Source organism: Pipistrellus hanaki, assembly GCF_964339955.1.
Source record: "Pipistrellus hanaki genome assembly, chromosome: 3".
Classification (NCBI taxonomy): domain Eukaryota; kingdom Metazoa; phylum Chordata; class Mammalia; order Chiroptera; family Vespertilionidae; genus Pipistrellus; species Pipistrellus hanaki.
In genome coordinates this window covers 25415395-25438225 of record NC_140505.1, presented here as the reverse complement: position 1 = coordinate 25438225, position 22831 = coordinate 25415395, and the positions used below count along the sequence as shown (strand labels likewise).

Below are 22831 nucleotides of genomic sequence, written 5' to 3'. Positions count from 1 at the left end.
CCTGCGCTCCTTTGCTCACGCACCCAGTGCTGCCGTTTGTTGAGGGCCCATGTCCAACAGCGAGCTGCTCACGAAGCTTGCAGCTTGTGGGATACAGCAGAGTGTCGGGGCCCGGTGTTGGGGGCCTCTCAGGAAAGCAGTGCCCTTTTCACTGAAATCAGAGGATGAGGAAGAGAGCTACGGTGGTGTGTGTGTGTGTGTGTGTGGGGGGGGGGGGGGTCGGGAAGAGCATCGAAGTGGGGCTCCCCTATTGTACTCTGGCACCAACTGTAAACCTTACGTCTTCTGTTTCAAGAACACAAATATTTGTGTGTTCTTTAAAAAGATATTTAGACAAAACACTGTAATTCCTTTGTTTAGAAAAACCCCACATTTCCCAGAAATATAGGAAAATGAGTCTGATTCCTTGGTGATTAGTGGTTAACATTTCATTTCAGAAGTGTGTCTCTTCCGCGGGAGGTGTGCTAGGATGTGTGTTTAAAATGGTAGGAATGAGTGGGCTGCCGCTAGGCGTCCTCACGGTGAATCCGTCTGTCCTGCTTCTCTGGTTTTGCTCTGCTCACACAGAGGAGGGAGATGGTGCCTGGGGAGGTGTGGCCAGAGGGCGGACGCCCAGGCTGCTCGAGGACCCGAGACGCCCACTCCTGCCAGTCTCGGTGAAGTCAGCCGCCTGGCCTGAGAAGCAAAGATGAGAGCAGGCCCCGGGTTACCAGAGCCTTCACTCTTGCCTTCAACATATGCTTACTTGAATTAAGTTATATGCTTGAGGTGGAGAATTCCGCTGGTAAAGTTCAAATTCACTATTCCTACGCGGTGTGGAGGAGGAGGCAGCAGAGGAGGAAACACTTTGTGGAAGTTACAAAGGCCCCAAGCGTGGTCACTCAAAATTGACCACTAGCAACAATTTTGGGGGGTAGGTCTGGCCCTGCGCAAAAGTGCACCCCAGAAATTTAATGTAAGAGAGATATTGGTTACTATTGGTATTTGGGGCAAGAATTTCCTTGCTGAGGGGACTTGGCCTACACAGTGACAGTGGTCCCTTCCCCATGCCTGAGACACCTGAGGGCCACTTCTCCTTGTATTTGCCAACATCCTGGTAGGGGTTAGTGCAGCCTAGAAAAGAATACTGATTGGTCATTAAACTTCTCTGGGGTCTTCCACCATTGCCATCACAGGATCCCGTGGCCGTGTGTGTGTGTGTGTGTGTGTGTGTGTGTGTTTGTGTGTTTTGGGACTCACTGGCCACATGCAGGCTGTCTCTTGTTCTCACACCTGAAGCTCAGGGACTATCCTTAGATGTACATCTTGGATGTTTTTTCTCAGTTCCTGTAGAGAGAATCATGGCAGGTCAAAGGACATGGCAGCATGCTTTCCAGTCACTGGAACTGCGTGGACCTGTGTTCCCGCGGCCATGGGCCTGTTCTCTCCATCATGGGGTCTTGTCGCCCTGATAGGTGAAAAATGTAGTTTATTGTTTATTGATTTATGAAATTAGGTGTCTGTGAATTTTATTTTGTGCCAACCACAGTTCTCATGAGCACAGGTCATGATTGGGAAGGTTTGCCTTGTTAAGAATGCATTACAGCAGAAACCGGTTTGGCTCAGTGGGTAGAGTGTCAGCCTGTGGACTGAAAGGTCCCAGGTTCGATTCCGGTCAAGGGCATGTGCCTTGGTTGCGGACACATTCCTGGTAGGGGGTGTGCAGGAGGCAGCTGATTGATGTTTCTCTCTCATTGATGTTTCTAACTCTCTATCTCTCTCCCTCTCTGTAAGAAATCAATAAAAAAGATATATTAAAAAAAAAAAAGAATGCAATTACATTTTCAACACTGAGGAAAGCTTCTAAGGTAACAGTAAACGTAAAAGGAAATATAAATGTTATAATTGTTAGATCTTCGTATTAAAGGCTGCAGTTGTGTGAAGTAGAAAGTGGAAGGCATCTGACATGACTGTTCGTGTGTTGCCTGGGCTGCCCCCCTTCCCCACCATCTTTTTCCAATCGGTTGGTTCCCATGAGCAGTTTGATGCTGTCAGTATTTGGAAAACTAGTTACAAGATAAAGGACCTGCATAGCAGCCATAGTTCTTTTAGAACTGGAGCTAGAAGGGGCAATGGGTGAGGGAGTGTGGTTCAAGTACTTTCTCAAGGTCACAGGCAGAGCCTGTGTCCCCAGCTTCCAGTTTCAGAAGTTCCTCATGGCCCTGGGAAGGAGGAGGAGAAGGAACAGTGTCACCTCCATCCCCACTGGAAAGATTGCATTTGCATCTTTGCCCAGTATCACGAAGGTTTGTAAAGAGCAGAGAGCTAGGTAGTTGATTTCTTTAAATTATAAGGGTGCTTTTGCCAAGAGATGTTGAGTGGCAGATTCAGACTGTGGTGGATATTCCTAGGCCCGCCCCTCCACATTGCAGATGTGAGAGCAGAGCGACAGCCTGGTGTGCTCAGTGAGTCCTGACCCAGACTCAGGCCGTTAGCCCTGAGCACTTGGCCAGAGGCCCTCCTGAGGAAGGAAGACAACCAAAATGCCAGCCTGATCTTGGGGTGGGGGCAGTACTGGGGCAGCTCCATGGTGGCCATGTAGGTTTTTAATCCATGGGCCTCAGGTTTTTTTTTGAATATATTTTTATTGGTTTCAGAGAAGAAGGGAGAGGTAGAGAGAGAGAGAAACATCAATGATGAGAGAGAATCATTGATTTTCTGCCTCTTGCACACTCCCTACTGGGGATGGAGCTCGTAACCTGGGCATGTGCCCTTGACCAGAATCAAACCCGGGACCCTTGAGTCCACAGGCCGACCCTATCCACTGAGCCAAACCAGCTAGAGTGATGGGCCACCGTTTTAAAAGCTGCTCTGTGAGTCCTATTATGTTTCGGGAGGGGAAAAAAAAAATCCCTAAATTGTATTATTGAGAGCTGGAAACCAGAGAAAAAGGCATCCTATCTAAGCTTTAGAGGGATGCTATAATGAGGCCTGGTTTAATACCAATAGGAGACTAATGAGCTCATCTAAAAATACATGTCCTGAGTGTCGTTTTACAGACCTAGACCTCGGTGATGAAATTCAGGGCTGAAGAAATAAACCTGGCATGGCAATAACCTGCTGTTTCCGCCAGTCTCTGATGCAGTGAGTTCTGGGATCGGACACTACTTCAGTCATCTAGTGCCGCCTTTTCTTCTGCCTGCCCTCGTAAAGCAACAGCTTCACATTTGAGATGAAGAGGGTGGTCTCTCAGGTTTAAATGGAGGAGAAATCCACGATGGTGTGCTTGTTTTTGCAACAGGGTTTTCATGTTTCAGAGTTAATTTTTTTTTTTCTACGTGGAATGAAAATGGAGAACTCTGAGATGGCATTAAACAGCAGAAAGATAGAGCTTAATTAAAAGTGTCGCCCTGAAACATCTTGCTTTAAAAGAGGTATTATGCACACACCTGGTATAAAGCTCAAAAGATAAAAGGGATATCTTTTCCCCCTCATATAATCAGCTTTTTTCGTTTAGCTTTGTCCCTCTGCTGTGTAAAAAAATTATCTTCACAGTTGGTTGTGAAACAATTAGGAAACTCGCCTGTGTTATTGATGCATAGCCTGACTTGCACTGTAACTCCTAGATGATGTTTTCCTCACATAATCGCCTTTTCAAAGAGCCCTTCTCTCTTGGTACTTAATACATTATATTATTTTTCAGTTAGAACAACTAGAAAACTCTCATTTGTCATTGACCCCTGGCTTTTCTTTCCTGCATTTTCGTACTGTTTAGGAGGGGCTGGATTTCTAGGGAAGAGCGGCCAGGGATGGGTTAGAGATGGCACACGGCCTGCACCTGTCATGACCCTGCGGATCCTTGCTGAGGGCACCAGACCTCTGGGATGCATGTCATCTGGGATGTGGGGTGTTGGCCTTGGCTGAACCGCAGGAGGGACTGGCCCTCAGGCACCTCCTAACTGAAATGATTACCATTATTAGGGGATCGGCCACAAATAGTATGGATGCTGTGTTTGCATGGCACCTGGCCTGGGAGTTGGCCGTCAGTAAATCCCTGCTTACTGCCCGCGACTCCTGCAGACCCGACTCTGCGTGAGGACTTGTATTTGGAGGCTGGCTGGCTTTCAGTTGTTGCAGTTTGAGGGTGCTGTTCAGATCTACCACAGGTGACGTGGAACCTCCAGAATGAAGAGTTGTGTTTACCTCTTGTCAGGGTCTCTTGTTTGAACTTAGGACCCTGTTCATCAAAATCGGTTTTCGCACGACCCAGTTTTGAAGGGAATGCTTGTTGGATGGGATGAATGAAACCGCTCTGCATCCTCAGGTTCTAAAATGCAGCATCTTTTAACACGCACACTTGAACTGTGCACCCTGGTGTCCCTTACATAACGTCACATCCCAAAGGTCTAAGACAAGGAGCCGGTGAAGATCTCTGCTAGGCAAGAACCAAGAAGGTAATGGCCTGTAAGTCAGAAAACCTGACAGTTTCCAGAGCTCCGCTGTCTCCACAGTCCCCCCCAGCTCAGCTCAGCTCAGCTCTGTCCTGTGCCTCCCCCGCCCAGGTGACAGGTGACAGGTGTGCTGGCCACCTCCATGGTTCATTCTGCAGAGAAACTCGTCATTCCCAGGTTGTTCTGTGGGGCAGCTCAGCATAAACCGTGAGTTTTGTTCTTAATGAATGGTAGTCCTGTCACACCAGCAAGCTTTTCTGTCACAATCATTGGAATGCACATTTAGCAGAATTTCCATGAGTAAAGAGTTTGAGGTACTGAAACAGTTCAAGTAATATTCTGTTTATAAAAGTAATGTTAATTGTACAAAACTTAGAGAGTTTCGGGAAAGTAAAAAAGAAAAAAATATCACCAGCCAGTATCTGAGATGAATTGTTGGTATTTTGTAGTAATGTTCCTGTTGGGTTTTTATTTAGTCATATATAATAAAGGCATGTTTTACAAAGATGTAAATGTACTGTATGTTCTATTTAATCTTCCTTTTCTCTTTAATCTATAGTATTTCCCCAAGTCAGTCACTTTTTTTTAACCGCATTATTTTTAGCAGCTGTACGTTTATTTGACATGTTGGGGAAATTATAGATGGTCAGTTCTTGAAAAAGTGAGTTAAAATGGGAAATGATAAAAATGATGCATATCTTTACACATTTTAAATTCAAATGTGTATTCACTCCCTCCCCACTCCTTTGCCTGTAGAGCAGTGGTTCTCAAGCTTTCTAATGCCGCGACCCACAGGTTGAGAACCGCTAGCAAGGTCGCCTAAGACCATTGGAAAACACAGATATTTACATTACGAGTCATAACTAGCAAAATTATAGTTATGAAGTAGCAACAAAAATAATTTATGGTTGGGGGTCACCACAACATGAGGAACTGTATGAAAGGGTCGTGGCATTAGAAAGGTTAGAACCACCGCTATAGAGTGAAAGTCCTTTGTAAGTGATGGGTCCACTCTTGCTGAGTCTCTTACATAAACCGTACTCATAATATCCAGTTCTGATCTCTGTAAAATGGATGGAGAACATAAAAGATATAAAGACACTGAACAACCTTTTAGATTATTTGACATTTTCCCCAGACTTTCCCCCCCCTTTTTCCTGGATTTATTGGCGTTATGCTGGTTAACGAAACTACACAGGTTTCAGGTGCACAGTTCCACAACACATCTGTATACTGTACTGAGTTCACCACTCCAAGTCAAGTCTCTATTCATCACCATTGATTCCTCCTTTATCCTCCTCCATTTCCTCCTACCCTTATCCCTTCAGCAATCACCACACTGTTGTCTGTGTCCATGAATTTTTTTCTCTTTTTTGCTCAGTCCCCACACCAAGCCCCACCTCCTGCCCCCCTCTGCCTAGAGCTGTCAATCTAGCCTGCTCTCTATAAGTCTGCTCTATTTTGCTTTTTAGATCATTTTATTCATTAGATTACACACATGAGTGAAATCATATGGTGTTAGCTTTCTCTGACTGGCTCATTTCACTTAGCATAAATTTCTCCAGGCCCATCCATGAACCCTGCACCCCGGTGTCCCCTTATATAACATCGCAAAGGGTAAGATTTCCTTTTTTATGGCTGAGAAGTATTCCATTGTGTAAATGGACCACAGCTCTTTTATCCTCTCACCTACTGATAGACACGGGCTGCTTCCAAATCTTAGCTATTGTAAATAATGCTGCAGTGAACATAGGTTGCATATATTCTTTCGAATTAGTGTTTTGGGTTTCTTCGGATATATTCCCAGAAGTGGAATTATTGGGGCATAGACAGCTCCACTTTTAATTAAAAATAAATAATTTTATTGGTTTCAGAGAGGAAGGGAGAGGGAGAGAGAGAAACATCTATGATGAGAATCATTGATTGGCTGCCTGTTACATGCCCTCTACTGGGGATTGAGGCTGCAATCCATGTGCCCTGACTTGGAATTCAACCGTCACCTCCTGGTTCATAGGCCGATGCTCAATCACTGAGCAACACCGGCTGGGCTCCATTTTTAATTTTTTTTGTGGTAACTTCATACTGCTTTCCACAGTGGCTGTGCCAGTCTGCACAAGGGTTCCCTTTTCTCCACATTCTTACCAGCACTTACTTGTTTGCCCCAGGCTTTTAATAACGTACGAGGGGCATAAAGGGACTTTTAGAAATGAGCACACCTGACTGTTAGATGGCACGCTGCTGAACTTTCTGGAGCACAGATGTGTGGGTTACCTGAGAGTCCTGAAAGCCATCAGCTTCTTATAAAGGAGTGGAGAATATCAAGTGTTTGACAAACCTTACTCCATGTTGATATACCTCAGTTCCTCAGTTCCCAGTGTTGGGATGTCAGTGTTTTCCAGTTAAATTTCACATTTGCCCAGATCCATGATATCTTAGGATAAATTATTGGGAGTATAATTCTGTGTGGATGTTTATGGCCGTGCCTGGATATGCATGAGTGTGCATGGATGGATGTGGGTGTGTGAGGACATGTGTGATGCAGCACATATATGCACTGTATCTTTGAGAGACTATCAGATTACTTTCCAAAATTACTGTACCAGTTTTTACTTCCGTCAGATTGTAGGTGAATCCCATTTTAACCTTCTCTTTTCAACATTGAATTTGATAAGATGATAATTAAAAAACCCACAAATTTGCTTCATTGGATAGGTGAAATGTTAAATGGCATTTTGTTTTAGCTTGCATTTTTTTTTATTTAGAAGTTGAATGTTTTCCTTTTAAGACAGTGTTTCACTGTGAATGGATGAACATACACTCTGCTCATTTTCTTTATTCAGGTTTATTTCATGTTGATTTGCATCCACTCTATACATTAAGGGTATTAAAGTTTTCATCTTCATTTCACAGCAAAAAGCTAACATTAGTTTGCTTTTGTCTTATAGTGAGAGTCATAAGTATAAAATCACCTCAGTGTAAACCTTGGATTTTAACATTAAATACAGATAGTATTTAGGTAATTTTAATATTTTTCCTTCAGTTGAGTGATTAGTATATATTTGTTTATCATTATTCAGTGTAATTATCAAGACTCTGAGTTCACAGTAGTCGTGTGCGTTTTTGTAGCTTCTTGGGTAAATGATTACAGCACAGTATAAGTATAGCACATCAGATCTTTTTGGCTGTTGCATAATATCTTACTTCCTTTGTTTAAAAGTATTAATGATTTGGAGTACCTAGTATGGGTCTTATTTTTCTGTTGTTTCTTTTGCTTTTCAGAAAAATCAGAGTTTGAGTGAAAATATCTTATGCCACCTATATTGATAGGCCCTAAATCCTGGTTTGCAGAGAAGGGAAGAAGGATGAGGAGGGAGAGATGTATGTTTAACCTCTAACTCATAGCTGAATTTGGGGGTCAGTTGTAAAGCCACACTTGTCTTTGACCTGGTGAGCTTTTAGATTAACCCAGATAAAGACATTATTTATTTTTTGAGGTTATTATAACTTTAGCAGTTCTTTTGAAAACCTGTTGTTTTTTAAATTTAGATACCTTGTTTGAAATGATGTGCAGCATAAAAGATAAAGGTTTGCCTTACTATTATCCAAATGTGTAGCCTGTGAGTTAAGATGGCTATGGAATATTTGGGTGTTTCATTCTCCTTTTATGATGCCATGAGGTAGGTGCCCCTCCCCCAAAACACACACACACACACACACACACACACACACAGCTTGAGTAGGAGAGAAGTCACAAAATGAAACAATCTCATGGGGTTTTGTAACTCTGGAGAAATCCTGTCTGTACACCTAGGTGTTGCAGAGCATTTCCAGGCCGGAAGTGGGGACTGTAGAGACGCCTTCCTCCCACGCATATAACCCCTTCTTTTTCCTGACAAACTGTAAAGAGGCTCCTCTGGGAGCTGCACGACCAAGTCTGACTTTGGGGTGGAAAGGATAAGAGCCGGTTGGTGTGGAGATGGGTTTCTGTGGTGACTGTAGGCCCGACCTCTCGTGCAGTGACGGTGGCCCTGCCCGCCCACCTCACAGGCCTTTGTCGGAGTGAGGAACGGGCAGGTGTGGGCCCTGGTCCTGGAAACCCTGCCTCCCCCTGGGAAGGGAAAGGGCCGGCGGTGGCGGGGTACTGTTCTTGTCACAGCTGTTTGTTCGTCCTCTGCCATCTACCTACCCGGACCCCGTGCAGCCTCACACCTTGCAGGCTTCTGGGGTCTCCGTGGGAGTTGTGGAGGACCACTGGTCCTTGTTCAAACTCCTAGCCTTGGATGACTTGGTTTTTGTTAAAAAGAGAGTTAGGTTTGTTGTAAAAGGGGAAAAAAGCTGCAATAGGTTTTCCAGTGGAGGAGTCAGATTAGTGTATTGTTACTTTTAAAATTAGCTGATAAATTCATTATATTAGATGAGCAGAAAATGCCTCTGCCGCCTGTTGTGTTACTCTCAGGGGACACCCCGGGCCTCCGTGCCGAGTGCATGGGGAGCTGCAGGGTCGTGGGTGTCCTTCTGGAAACTATTTCTGCTGAGGACCACGGCAGTGGTTGCGAGTGGACCTTCGCTGCCTGGTTCTGAGTCCCAGCTCTGCCGTTTCCGGCGGTGTGACCTCAGGCAGACTCTTCTCCCGGGCTTGGCGACTCGTCTATAAAATGAGGTAACAGGCGTACCCTTCTCTCAGGGAAGCCAAGATTAAAGGACCAAACGCACCGCGTGCGCGGCCTGGCCCCGGCAGCTCTCAGGTGGGCTCTGAAGAATAAACCGTGAGGCTTTGAAGAAATTTGGAGTTCGTCACAGGCCTGGGCCTCTGACACCTGCTTCTTGGCCATGCGTAGTTGTTGCAATCAGAGCTCTGGGGGTAGACCTCGCTCCTAGTGCGATCGAGGGGTTCGGCTCCTTGTTAGGACCTGAACTCGGGAGTGAAGTAGTAGGCAGGCCATCAGAGGTGGGGTTCGGTGAGCCACAGGCTGCCAGAGACGAGGTGTGGGGAACCCACAGGCCACGAAGAGGACACTGGTTCACTGAGTGCTGGGGGCCACGTGGCCTGCTTTGGCTCTGCTCCCTGCCTCTGCTGCAGTCTTTCTGTAGGCAGACTTCTCTGCCCATCCCACCTGCAGCTGCTGTGGCTGGGGTTTAGAGGAATCCTGTGGGTGGTGGGCAGCGGGGACTCCCCCTGGGGAATAGGGTTGGATGGGCAGCACCTCTGACACCCATGGCTTCCCCTTAGGGGCTGAGGCTAGGAGGAGGGCGGACCTGGGGCAGTTAAACACAGTACAGGCTTTGTTTAAGAGAAGCACTCAGTGCAGCGGCTCACTGGTTCAGACATTGTCATAAAAAAAACCAAGAAATAATAGGGTGCAACTTCCTGACAAATCAGATCCCTAGCCCGCTGTTGTGTGTCCCCATCAGGTCCTGGTGAACAGTCTCTACCACGCAGCAGGCGAGAGAACGCAACCCAGGTGCTTTCCAGAGCAACCGAGTGCAAATGTGCCATGAACATCAGAAAGTGGGACATAAACAAATAGTGAAAAATGGTTCTGCAACCACGTTATGTTTTCTTCCAGGCAGGTTTACATTTGGGCCTGTTCTAGAATAAGTTTAATATTTTTCTGGCCGAAAAGCAAGAGTTAAGATGACTGAAGGAGGCGGATTATGGATTAGAAGAGCAGATGCTGTGGCTCAGTCTGCTTCTTTCTAGGAAGGATTGTAATTGGGGAGTGAGATACTGAATTCAGTGAGAAATAGAACGGCACAGCTTGGCTTGAGCAGGCGGCAGTTCCTGTGCTGTGCATTTTGGAGTGGAGTGGAAGATAATAGTTTAAGCGATTCAGCATTTGACTGACCTTCAGGTCCAGCTTGGCCGGCAGGAGTGGGATGGAAATGCTAACTTATATTTCACTCTGAAGAGGTGGGCTGTGGTGGCGGAGGCAGGAGGCCGATGGAGGCGCTATTGCAGAGGAACTGAAGAATCTTAGCACTTCAGAGCCTGAAGAGACTGGAGAACTCCGAATCCAACTAAAGAAAAAGTAACAACGGGATTTAACCTAGGCTGTCCATTTGAGTCCCAATTTTGCTTATTATGGAGAAGAAGAAAAATTGTAACATGTGTTAATTGCTGATGTCACGGCCCCTGGCAGAGAACTCAGGGTCTCACTTGAATTTCAGAAACGCTGGCAGTTTCAACCCCTGTTCCTGGCACCAAAAGCAAATCCACCCTCTCTCCCCCCCTCCCCACCCCATCTACCACACCTGTTCCTTTTTCTTTCCTCTGAGTCTGCTGGAGTTGGTCAATTTAACTCCTACCTCTTCCTCTTCCCTTTACTGATGGACATGGGTTTCTTGTGAGGGAAGGATTGGCTCTTGCTGGTCATTTTTTCTCCACACGGTTGCTTTTCTGCTCCCCAGCTGATTCCGCAGGCCTGTGCCTCAGGGCCAGCTCTGTGGTCACGGGCTCTGCTCCATTGTCTCTCGCTGTCACCTTGGTTACTTTTCCATGGATGCTCCGTGGGGTCCTGAGCTCTGGTCCATGGCTTTCTGCCTCCATCCTCATCTCCCTCATCATCCTCAGATCTTGTTATCCTTGCGACTGTATCTTTTGTTAGAAAATGACAATAGTTTTATGCTTTAATTACAAAAATACACCAAGTCCTCACTTAATGTTGCCAAGAGGTTCTGCAACTTTAAGTGAAATGGACGTATAATGAAACCAGTTTTACCAAAGGCCAGTTGATATACACAAGAGTTAAGTTTTTATGGCATCTCGCCAATGTTATAACAAAATGACATTGAGTCAAATGTCATTATTCGAGCACCTGTTATATAGGGTTTATTTAGAAATTCAAATCGTATCAGAAAATCATAATCCAGGGCTACTTTTATTACCTTTTGGTGATGATTTTGGGGACTAACTCCTTAGATGTGTGTGTGTGTTTAAACATACACATATACTATACAACTTCACATAAATGAACTCACATTCTGTTCCCTGCTATTTTGTTCCACAAGCTGTCCTAGGCTTTTTCATGTGGGTAAATATAAATGGATAATTAAAAAAACAAACGAACTGGTGGTGACCTCTGCATCCCTGTTACCACCTCATTTCACAGCCTTCTCTCTTATCCGTCCATGCTTCTCCACCCCAGCCAGGTGATTGTGAAGCCAAGGACAAACTTGATGCCATTTCATTAAATATTCTAGTATGTATCTCTTAAAGATAAAAGCTCTTACACATACTCAAGACAAACAGTAATTCATTAGCATTGCCAGATAGCTAGTGTTTGCATTTCTCCATTTATCAAGATCTCACATGCATCGAGATCTAACATGGTATTTTGTTTTGGATGTGCCCTCATTTATTTGAACCTACCGGTGGGCATTTAGGTTGTTTCCTGCAGCTTGCCTTTATGGTAAGCAGAACTGTGGTAAATATCCTTATGGGGTGGACTCTCATAATGGTGTCTTCCAGGTGGTGGTGCTGGCTAGAGGCATTGATTTTTCGCTTCCCTGTGCCCCCCCTTCCCTGTCCTAGGAGTGCCCTGATCTTGCCACACAGATTTAAATATAGATATTTATATTAATTTATTTTGTATTATTTTCAGCAAGAACCTATTTTTTTCCACTTTATTCTTTTATTTACTTGGAATCTATTTTTTATGTGATGAACCATGCTTCTTAGTTTTTTAAAAGATGTTTTTATTGATTTTTAGAGAGAGGAAGGGTGTGAGATAGAGAGAGAGAAACATCAATGAGAGAGGAACATCCATCGGCTGCCTCCTGCACACCCCCTACTGGGTATCAAGCTGGCAAACTCGTGCATATGCCCTGACCTAGAATGGAGCCGGCAACCTTTTGGTCCATGGGTCAATACTCAACCACTGAGCCACACCAGCTGGGCTCTAACTCATTTTTTTGTTTTTTTGTTTTTTGCATAGTGCTTCATATCTCATTGTTTTGTAATCTCACTATGATGTTCTTTCCGTAGCAAAGACAAGCCCACAGCAGGTGGCTGACATGGGAAACAGGCCAGCACATGAAGAACAGCTCAGGAGAGATAGCTGCGTGGTCTCCAGCACCTTACCACTCTCCTTTGTCGGTTCTGTAACAGTTACCCAACATGTAGCAACCTTGAACTTCGACATTGTTACCCTGCGGTTTCTGTGGGTCAGGAGTCTGGCTCTAGCTGCACTGGGCCCCCAGCTCAACACCCAAAGGTGGTGTACCCTGAGTGTTGGGGGTGGGGTGGTGACTACGTCACTCAATTGCTTGGTTGTTTGTAGGATTCTGTCCCTTGAAGGTTCTTAACTGGGGTTCACTCTGTTTCTGGGCACGTTGGCCCCTCCATGGGGCAAGTTCACGTTATCTAGGGGACTGAGTGAGCCAGGGAGAGACAAGAGACAGCCCCTCCCCTCCCCCCCTTTCTCTCTCTCTGTCTCTCTCTCTCTCTGACAAAGGGAAAGAGGGAGAAGCCAGTAAGCCAGAAGTCTTGGTCTTTGAGATCTAACCTGGCCTTTGCAGATTCAGCCACCAGATGACCCTAAGCCAGTGGTTCCCAGCGTGGGGCACATGCCCCACAGGGGGGCTGTTTGATTTTTAAGGGGGGCAATTCGGGAATGAGTTAACAGTGACTTTTTTGCATTTCTTAGGGTTCTAGGGGCCTCGTATACGGTATATAAATATATAGTGACATTTATGCATTTCCGTTCTTTATTATATGTTTTTAAACTTTATTTGCTGTATTTTCATATTTCTTCATATTACTATTATTTTTATAACAATTTCTTAGTGATTTCTTCCTCAGTATTTCAGCTGTCCTTTCGTTCTTTTATTTTTCTCTATCACGGATGCCATGTTCTTTGGAAGCTTGTGTAGACCAGGTTAATGGCCTTTTAGGCTTCCTCCACATGAATAGGAATTCACTTTTTGAATAATTGGGAGGAGGAGCTCAGGATTTTAGAGGTGCTTAGGTGGGGCATGGCCATAAAAAGGTTGGGAACCACTGCCCTCAGGCCCAAAATGCTGCCTGTGAGGCCCTTCGCGGGCCAGCCTCTCCTCTGGGCTGTTTGACCCCTTCAGTGTGGGCTTTGGGGTCTTTGCTGCAGGGCTTTCTTTCCATACAAACATCTGCTCTTAGAGGTCTTCTAGTATAGTGGCAGGAGTAACTAATTAGTAGCCTGCATAGTAAATTAGGAAGTGCACAGAGTCAGGAAGTAGTAGGAAGCATGGGGGCTGCACCTGGAGGAGGGTGGTGAGAACTGAGGATGCCAAGAGGGCACTTGGTTCTCCTGGGCAGCGTCCAGCCCTGCTGGTCTCTCACCAGCAGCTGACTGTCCCTGCCCTCTCCCTTTCCAGGTAAAGTAAGCAACCAGCTCAGACCATCTCCCTCCACCTCCTCGCCCTGAGCTGTGCCTTGCTGTCTGGTAGTGAGGCTTTATCTCTCTGGCAGCCTTCTAAAGGGGTGTGGGTGGGCAGGCGGTCCCTGGTCTCGGGGTCTCTGTCTTGCTGAAGACTTTGTATGTTATCCTAGGGCGGAGGTCGGCAAACCACGGCTTGTGAGCCACATGTGGTTCTTTGGCCTCTTGAGTGTGGCTCTTCCACAAAATACCACGTGTGGGCGCATCCGTACAGTGCGATAGAAACTCCGTGGCCCATGCGCAGAAGTCCGTTTTCAGCCTGGGTGAATCTATTTTGAAGAAGTGGCATTAGAACACTCAAGGGACCAAAGAGCCGCATGTAGCCCGAGAGCCGAGGTTTGCCGACCACTGTCCTAGGGCGATGAGAGACAGTCAGGCTGAGCGTGTTTTAGAAAGAGGGAGGACAGGAAGAAGGAGACCAGTGAGGGGATTCAGAGTGTGGCTGGCAGTGGGGAGCTGGCCTGTGGGTTAGGGTTGTCCTCCGCTGGGCCACTTGTTAAGCGGTGTGGTCATTAGCACCCTTGTTGGGGCTGTCCCAGGTTAGATTGGTTTGCATTTCTAAAGCCTGGTACATGGAAGCACAAGTAAGGTTCTAAATTAACTAAAATAATCGTATTCAATTTTTTAGTTTTCATTTTTAATTGGTTCAGCTCTTTCTAGCAGCATTATGTCTTGGTAATATGTTTTACTGTTATTGCCACTATTTTAAAATCTTTGTTATTGCTACTGTAAATATTAGCTAATATAAGGATAATCAACTTTTATTTTCATTAAATATGAGTATAATAGGCTAATTATAGAAACTAAGAAAAACTACAGTTATGGCAAAAGAGTACCTTTGCTGTTGGTTTGTATGTTAATATATTTAGCAGTTTGACAGAGACACATCTATTGGTTGCCTCTCACATTCACCCTATCTGGGACTGGGGATTGAACCTGCAACTCAGGTAAATGCCCTTGACCAGGAGAACCTTTGACCTTTAGTTGTATGGACCAATGCTCTAACCCCTTAGAAACACTGGCCAGGGCGGCATCTTAAGTATAAGGATTTTGTTAATCAGCTTAACAATAACCCACAACCTTCGGACCAACTAGTATAAGGATTTTGTAGGAAAATAAGTCCAATGCACTTATCTTAAAATTAATTACAATTTCAGTAATGCCTTAAAAAAAAACACACCAAAAACAACCTGTTATGATGCTTATAATCAAGTACATGCAGGTCATAGCTCTGGGCTACAAAGTGTAAGGAAGAAAACCAATGGGTAACTAATATTTTTGTTAATTCAGCGTCTGTGGTTGTGTGATTGAAGTTTAGCACTAACTGTAAACCTGTCGGAGTGACTTCATGTTGGAAAGTCCCAAGGAGGGCTGTCATGGGATTCATTTCAGTATGTGCTCATGCTGGTCATGGTGTTCCCAATGGTGTGGCATATTGCATGGCCTTGGACTGTCCTACTGTCAGAAGAAAGAGTGGAGATGAAACAGGTCAGGCCTGGAGTCCTGGGGTGCTGAGAGGGACACTGAGCAGGTCGGGGTGCGGTCCAGGCATGCGGGCTCCATACCAAGGAGAGTGGCGACTCTGAGTCCACGGCGGGTTTGTCGTAGGATCTCATAAATCTTGCTTACACCAGCACTGTCACCAGTGGGCAGGGTTTTGAAGGCATTTCTGTCCACCGAGACAACTTTGCAGCTGGCCTGGGCCCTTCCTGCTTTGAGCACCGGCAGACCAGCACCCCAGGAGCCCTCAGAACTTGCTTGGTCCTGGAAGACCAGGATGATTGGTCACCTGTGTGTGGGTTTTTAAAGGTTTGCATGTCATGGTGTGATTCTTATAGACGCTCTGGGGGAGGTGTGGCTGGTGCTGCTGTCCCTGGTCTTCAGGTAGTGACAGTGGAGGCTGGGACTTCAGAATCACCCAGGCAGGGGGACCGGTGGGAGGGTGTCCTGGGAATGAAGCAGAGCAGGGGAGTGGGTGGTCCTCTCTGCAGGTGACAGGCCAGGTATTGGACTCAGTGGGTTGTCTTTTTTTTTTTTTTAATATATTTTATTGATTTTCCACAGAGAGGAAGAGAGAGGGATAGAGAGCTAGAAACGTCGATGAGAGAGAAACATCGACCAGCTGCCTCTTGCACACCCCCTACTGGGGATGTGCCCGCAACCAGTGTACATGCTCTTGACCGGAATCGAACCCAGGACCCTTCAGTCCGCAGACCAGCGCTCTGTCCACTGAGCCAAACTGGTTTCGGCTCAGTGGGTTGTCTTAAATTTGACCACACATGAATCAAATCAATAGGGAGGTGTTTTTTTTTTTCTTTCAGGAAAGATGACTAATTCCCTATTATACTTACTTGATTCCTATCACACTTCACCAGTGAGGTCTTTGTTAGGTTTTCAGGTTTCCTTTGGAGCTTATACTCCACGAAGGGGGCGGTGTTTTAGAGAAGTACCATTATGAAGGCTGAAGCTGTGATTCTGGGTGGGTTTTGGGTGATGACGCTGGTCCTGAGTTAGTTTGCGTGGGTTTGCGAGAGACCAGCTTTTTTCCTGAACTCCACAATGTTGTAAGTGAGTCTAGTATAGTGTGCTTAAAGGGTGGAGGCGGGGCTTGGCCCAGCGATGTGAGTGCTACAAGATCTCCCCTGCACCAGTTGTTGTTGTTCTCAAGGAGAGCAGTCCCGGAGGAGCTGTGCACCTTCGGATGGGTGGACACACAACTGTCTGAGGATGCTGCCTGTTCCCACACACGGCCTGGAGAAAGCAGAGTGTGTGTCTGGTCGGGGTTGGTCTTCAGGTCCACAAACAATTTGTGTCACCTTCATAGAGAGCAAATCAGAAGGAGTCTCTTGGTGGCTGGGGTGGGGGGTGGGAAGAGGCTTGGTTTCAGGTGTTATTTGGGAAAATCTCTTGTGCTGTATCTCTCGGCATTTAAGAGTAGGATGAACCTGTATTGGAACTGGTTTAGGTTAGTCGTATGTGGAAGCTAGTCATATGTGGACCCGTCCTGTTCTGGCATTTCTCGCTGTAATATCTTTAACTGCTCAGTTGTTGGAAACAATTCTGCTTTGTTCTAGCAACCTGCTACCTGGCTGACCAGATGCCACTGTAGTTCACATATTCCCAAGGTTCTTGCTCCTTCCACAAAGGACTTGTAAAGTGTTGTGTTTATCTAAGATCAGGAAACCTAAATAAATTATTTTGGTCATAACCATTTGTCTATCACACTTTGCAGTCAGTCATATTACATAAAGACATTTGAATCCACACATTCCCTCTGGGGAGCACGACCACCATGCCAGCCCCTCCCCCTCCCCCCACTTCCTTCTCTCTTCCCCCCCCCAAGGCATGCATCTCCTAAACTCTAAGGGACCCCACAAGACTTGTAAACAGGGGAGCAATGGGCAGCAGCAGCTTGTCCCAGCCTAGTCCTCCGATTCTGCTCTCTTTCCTCTGACTTCCCAGAGAGCTAAGGCAGCCCAGCCTAGGCTCCCCTGTTGCTGCTTCTATGCTAGGCCCGTCCTTGTTTCACTGTCCCCAGCTTTAATAAATGTTCCCTCATAGAAAAAACAAAAGAACCAAAGCTACATGCAGCTGTTAAGGTTTGCTTCCAAAAGTACATTCAGTGACTACCCAGGTAATGAAAAGAAGCACTTTTCATTTTTTTGTTTTGTTTCATTTTGAGGCTCTGACCAACTCGAAGGCCCTTGTTCAGTTCTCAGGCCGAATCACCAGGTTGCTTTCAAGATAGTCAAATGAACGTTCACGTCCACCTGCAGTACGCCTTTGCCAGCCTTAGACATTACTACTTAAAATACATGTGCCATTTAATATATAAAAACATCACTTCATTACTGTCCCAAGGGCTAAGCTTTAAAGAGTAAAATCTTCAAATGACCTTCTTTTGCTAATCAAGTAAGTAACTCATGGGCTAAGGCAGCCACTTGTGGACATGGGTGCTTCCCTCCATGGCTTTCTGCAGTTCTTTGCATAGTGGTGACCATTTTGCCTTCTCCCCCCCCCCCCCCTTTTCTTTGAATTTATTGTGTTAATAAAATTATACAGGTTTCAGGTGCACAGTTCCGCAACATACCATGTATACACTGTATTTTGTTGATGCTATTTATACCACCCTCTGACAGGGATGGTGTGTTAAAAACCAGCTTTGTCGCTCTAGTAGCTGTTGTATTTATTATGACTGTTGTTGTTTTCTCAGGCCGGTCTAATTGAAGCCAACGGGGAACTAAAGGTCTTCATAGACCAGAACCTTAGTCCTGGAAAAGGTAAGGGCTCCTACTCTGGAAATGTGAGTTTGTTGGTAAATGTGTGAAGTTTGCTGTATTTGTGAATTTCTCTACATGAAAGCCCTTGTCAGCTGTGGAAAACCCACCTTGGAGCCCCCGGGTTGGACTGGGAGGAGTGGCATTCGGAAGTCACTCAGACACACACACCCCCCCCCCCCCTGCACACACACATCAGTGGCTGAGTTTATTTTGGTTTGTAAGTCGCATACCATTGGCAAACATTTAGGAAATGTGGAAAAGTGTAAGGAAGAAAACACAGGACACTTGTGTTCTGTCCACCTCGGGGCCTGGAGCTGGGGGTGTGCTCTCCAGGCCTTTGCTCTGTGGCCAGCCCTGAAGCAGACGGACACAAGCTCCAATCTGAGGGCTCACGGTGCGGGGCACACTTCAGAGTGTGAGCAAGAATTCACGTCTGTGTATCCTCATTCGTTCTCTGGGGGTCAGGGTTGCTCTCCATCACTAGAATTCAGGGAGGATCGGTTAAAGCCACGCCTCCCCAGCGGTCCCTCAATTTGCAGTTTCCCTCTGAGAACATGCTGGGTGCTTCCTCAGGTAAAGTCGTAGCCGTGGAATTACTGGATCCACGTCAAAGATACGTGCCTTTGAAGCGCTGATGTGTGATGCTTGGCTGATTGTAAAGCTGCGTTGGTGTGGAGCTTTGATATCAAGTTCGAGCAAGCCCATTTTGGTGCAGCTCATTATATGATTGCTCAGAGCAGACCCGAGGGAGAGCCTGGTTTGTCTTAAGGAGGTTTTGCTTGCAGGGGTGAATGGAGTCCAGGTGTGTGGCTCCAGCTGTCAAGTCCACTGTCGGGGTCAGCCATTCTGGGCCCAGAGGCCTTGTGCAGTGTTAGGGCTTAGGTTCTGTTTGAGGATTACTTCTTTCTGTTTTTTCTAATGATTGTCATACCTAAGATTATCTTTTTACTCTAACAATGAGGCCCTGCCTAATAAGTGATCTTTTGATGCCTACTATAGCCTTGAAACTGGTGCAGGGCCCTCACTCGGTCTTCCTGCTGTGTCCCAGCCCCTTCACGTCTGTCCATCCATTATTGGGGAGCACTGGACAGGAACCCAGCCATCTCCTGCCCCATTCATTTCCCTCTCCCGGAAAGCTAGGTCCCTGTGTCACTGAGCAAGTCTGCCCCCTCGGTTGCATCAGGACTTACCTTCAGATGCCCATGGAGGCTCGTACACACGGCTTTATGCTGGTGCCCATGCCCTTGGCCTGCACCCTGACAGGGCTTCACTGATCTCTTACTCCAGGCCTCGGCTCATGCCTGCTCTCCTGGTTTCACTGGTGGAATGCCATGGGCGTGCCCTGCACTTTTTTCTCCTCTGTCCGAGGATGGAGAGCACACGGAGGGATTCAGTGTTGGCACACTTTTTTATCTTGATACGTTGTGAAGGCTAATTTCTGGCATTCACAGATTGCGTGAGTGAAAAATTCAGTGTACATAATTGAACATTTACATTTTTTAGAAATTTGAGGCATTTTCTATTAAAGTGATGAATAGGAATAATAATGGGGGGGGGGATCCACAAACTTTGCTCCCTTGGAAATGATGGAAGCCTTTCATTCTGGTGTTTATTTTGAATTTCTCTCCAAGTAAGCTTACTTATGACCAATCGTTGGCTGTCTCCTTTTCCTTTCCTATTGAGCTTAATTGTGAGCCAAGGAATTGAATTGGAAGGATTGGAAAAATAATGGTTTCTTGACTCTACTAAAATATGTTGCTGTTGGCTCCCTGCAACCTTGAAAATACTTTGTGTCTCCCTTGGGCATGGTCTAGCTTCTCTGCAGCCCCCTCGTCTTACCCTGTGTGTTCTTCAGCTCATGTTTTCGGCCTCACTCATCCCACTCGCCTTGACGATGCTGCTCGGACATTGGGAGTCCCCTGACTGCATGCCCAGGCCTCGCTCCTTCTCCTGACCAGTCTCGTCTGGTTGCCCCGTGGGTGGTGGAGTCCAGGGCCAGTCCTGGGACCAGTGCAGCCTCCAGGAGGCCAGGTTCCTTCCTTCTCCCAAGGCCCCTGTCCCTTCTACCTCACAGCAGGGCTTTAGTGAGAAGGCACATGGTGGCGTCTTCACAGCCCCGCTCTGCAGCTCTCCTCGAGCCGCCATGTTTCTCCTGCTCCTTCCAGAGAATCAGTTTTAACAACGGAGCTATTTGTCTGTTCATGCTGTTCTGGCTGGTGGGGCTTACATGTGGAGAGAGTAGGACCAGGCCGTCTGGCCGTCACTCTTGTAGACTGACAGGTTTTCAGCAGCAGCGTAATGCCTTTTGCTTCTGGTTCATGAGCTTAAGGATGGTTTTAAGCAGTGTTGTACTAACTTGGACTGTTCACTTTGGGTTATTTATTAGTATTTTATTATGAGCTTGAAGAGCCCAGTGAGCAACACATTGGGGTGTCATTTGATTCAGTGGTCACTATGGGCTCTTCCCAGGGGGGCAGTTGGCAAAGGCTTGGGGTCACAGTGAGCAAGGCCCAGAGGCCAGGGGAGTGGTCAGCGGCATGTCCTGGAGAGCCAGTCTCTCTGGAGTGATTGTGAAGGAGCAGGGGCTGGTTCTCACTGTGGAGGTTTCGGTAGTAAGGATGGGATGGTCCTGAGGAGAAGGTTGTGGCCCAGCCAGGAGAGAGGCTGGGGCATCCAGGGGCAGGGACTGGCCTCGCCTCCTGCCCTGCACCTTGTACTGTGGGACTAGTTCACCATTGTTCTCACGCCCACCCACCCACCCACCCACCTGGAATGCAGGAGCAGGCCAGCTTCTGATTACCGCCACTTCCTGGGAACCTCGCTGCCCTCGGCTAAGAACCCAAGACATCCTCAGATGAGGCCAGACCCAGCATCCAGTTCCCTCCTCAACTGCTCCTATTGGAGTTCTGGCTTTGGCTCACTTCCTTGCACCTGGATCCTACTGTGCCCCTGCTCTGGGCCCTGCCGCTCCTGCCCCATTGGGGTTCTCATTCTCACACCACTCCCAGTTTCGGCCTCCCTGCCCGCCCTGCTCCTGGATCACTCCTTTTCTCAGAGCTGCTGTGTTTCCAGACCCCTGTGCCAGCCAGAGTTCTCTTGAGAGTCAGAGTTGGTGGAAAACATGTCCTGTATATGAAGGAGGTTTGTTTCAAGGAATCATCAGCCTGTGTGCTGTGGGCCTGGCAGTTTGAAATGGGCAAGGCAGGCCTGCAGCCTGGAAGCAGGCAGGAGCTGGGGCTGCAGTCTCAAGGCAGAACTCCTTCTCAGGGAAACCTCAGGTTTTGCTCTCAAGGCTCTCGGCTGGTTAGATTGTTTACTTAAAGTCTCCGTTTGTCGATCTCACCACGTCCACAAAGAGCTTCCAGACAGCCCCTAGGCTGGTGTTCGATTGGATAACTGGGGACTAGTAAGTGCCGTGGCAAACTAACACATAAAGTTGACCATTACACCCTGCCAGACTCAAAAATTTACTTCCCACAGAAAAATGCATTCATCTCACAGCCTTTGCATCCACAGGCCCTGAAGACAAGAGTCCCGGTGCAGAGTTTTAGACAGTCAATTCTGTGTGCAGTTTTAGTTGTGACAGCCACCTGGGTTGCTTCCAATTGTTTGCTCACGGCTGTAACACTGTGGGTCTTTGCACGCACATTTGTCTTTGTGATTTGGACAGAGGCTTAGGAGTGGCAACTGGGTCAAACAGCAAACGTATATATGGCTGCGTTGTTTTGTTTCCAGTTGTTCCGCATCCTCACTAATGTGTGATGTTGTCAGTGTTTTCGACTTCATGTGCCTGTGGCCTCACGCTGTTGGAAGGAGTCTGTCCAGGGTGCTGTGCCTGTCACCCGAGGCCCTACCCCTACCCTGCACCTCGACCTGGATGAGTTCCAAGCTCAGCTGATCGTCTCACTTTGTTTCTCATGGTTCTTGCTTGGATCTTTTCTTCCAGCCACAGTGGTGGTGTATAGGAAGCCTTCCCCCACCACCCAGGTGCCCACACAACCCTTCCTGCCAGGCTGCGCCCTGCCCTTCCCTTCCCCTGCACAGACCTGACCTTGGACCACAGCTCAAGTGTGCCCTTTTTCCTGTACTCTGGGTCTCTGTTTGCACTTCATCACGCTTCTTGCCTTTTCAAACTGAAAATTTATTTACTATCCAGATAATATGTGCTCACTAAGAAAAACCCCAGCTGTGCCTGAGAGTACAGTTAGACGGGTAAATGTTTGTGAAAGTGCATACTTACTATTTTGGGAACACTTTTCTGCACCCATTGTCCATGCACACAGTGCATTGAGATGTGTGGCGATCCTCTTTGTGCTGTGTGTGACTTCAGTTTGTGGGAGCTGGGCTCTTCTGTCAGTTTCTAATGCTACCTTTTGTTACCTGCCCCCTTATTAGTGGGGAGCTCTAATGCCTATTGATTGATTCGTGACATAAACCTGTCTTTTTCCTGAAGAGCTCTAAGGCCCCTTATGCCAGATATGTGTAGGTCCCTGTCTTCAGCTCCCGGGAGGTAGGGCCCATCTCCATGTGCTCTTGCTTTAACCTGGAACACTGCTTCCTGTATCATTGTCCTTGTCTAACTGGTGAGCGGGTATTCTCCTGGGACGAATGTCATTTTCTCTGCTTCAGTACTGTTTTCAGCTTTGGGGTTCTGAGGTAGGAAAATGAAAATTTGCCAGTGATGTGTGGCTGAAACCTGAGTGTTATT

The 22831-nt window shown here is 46.8% G+C and overlaps 1 protein-coding gene across 8 annotated transcripts in view; it reads left to right on the top strand.

Annotated features, from left to right (window-relative positions):
- The window catches only part of TFDP1 (transcription factor Dp-1), a 46262-nt gene that overhangs the window by 4178 nt on the left and 19253 nt on the right, over positions 1–22831 (top strand). For 6 of the 8 annotated variants that reach the window (XM_084879863.1, XM_084879868.1, XM_084879866.1 and 3 more), the window contains exon 3: positions 18057–18123. The exons of the other annotated variants lie outside the window; for them this stretch is intronic. In XM_084879863.1, coding sequence (XP_084735989.1) covers positions 18057–18123 — 67 coding nt within the window. The remainder of the gene's footprint in view (positions 1–18056; positions 18124–22831) is intronic. 8 annotated transcript variants of the gene reach the window in all.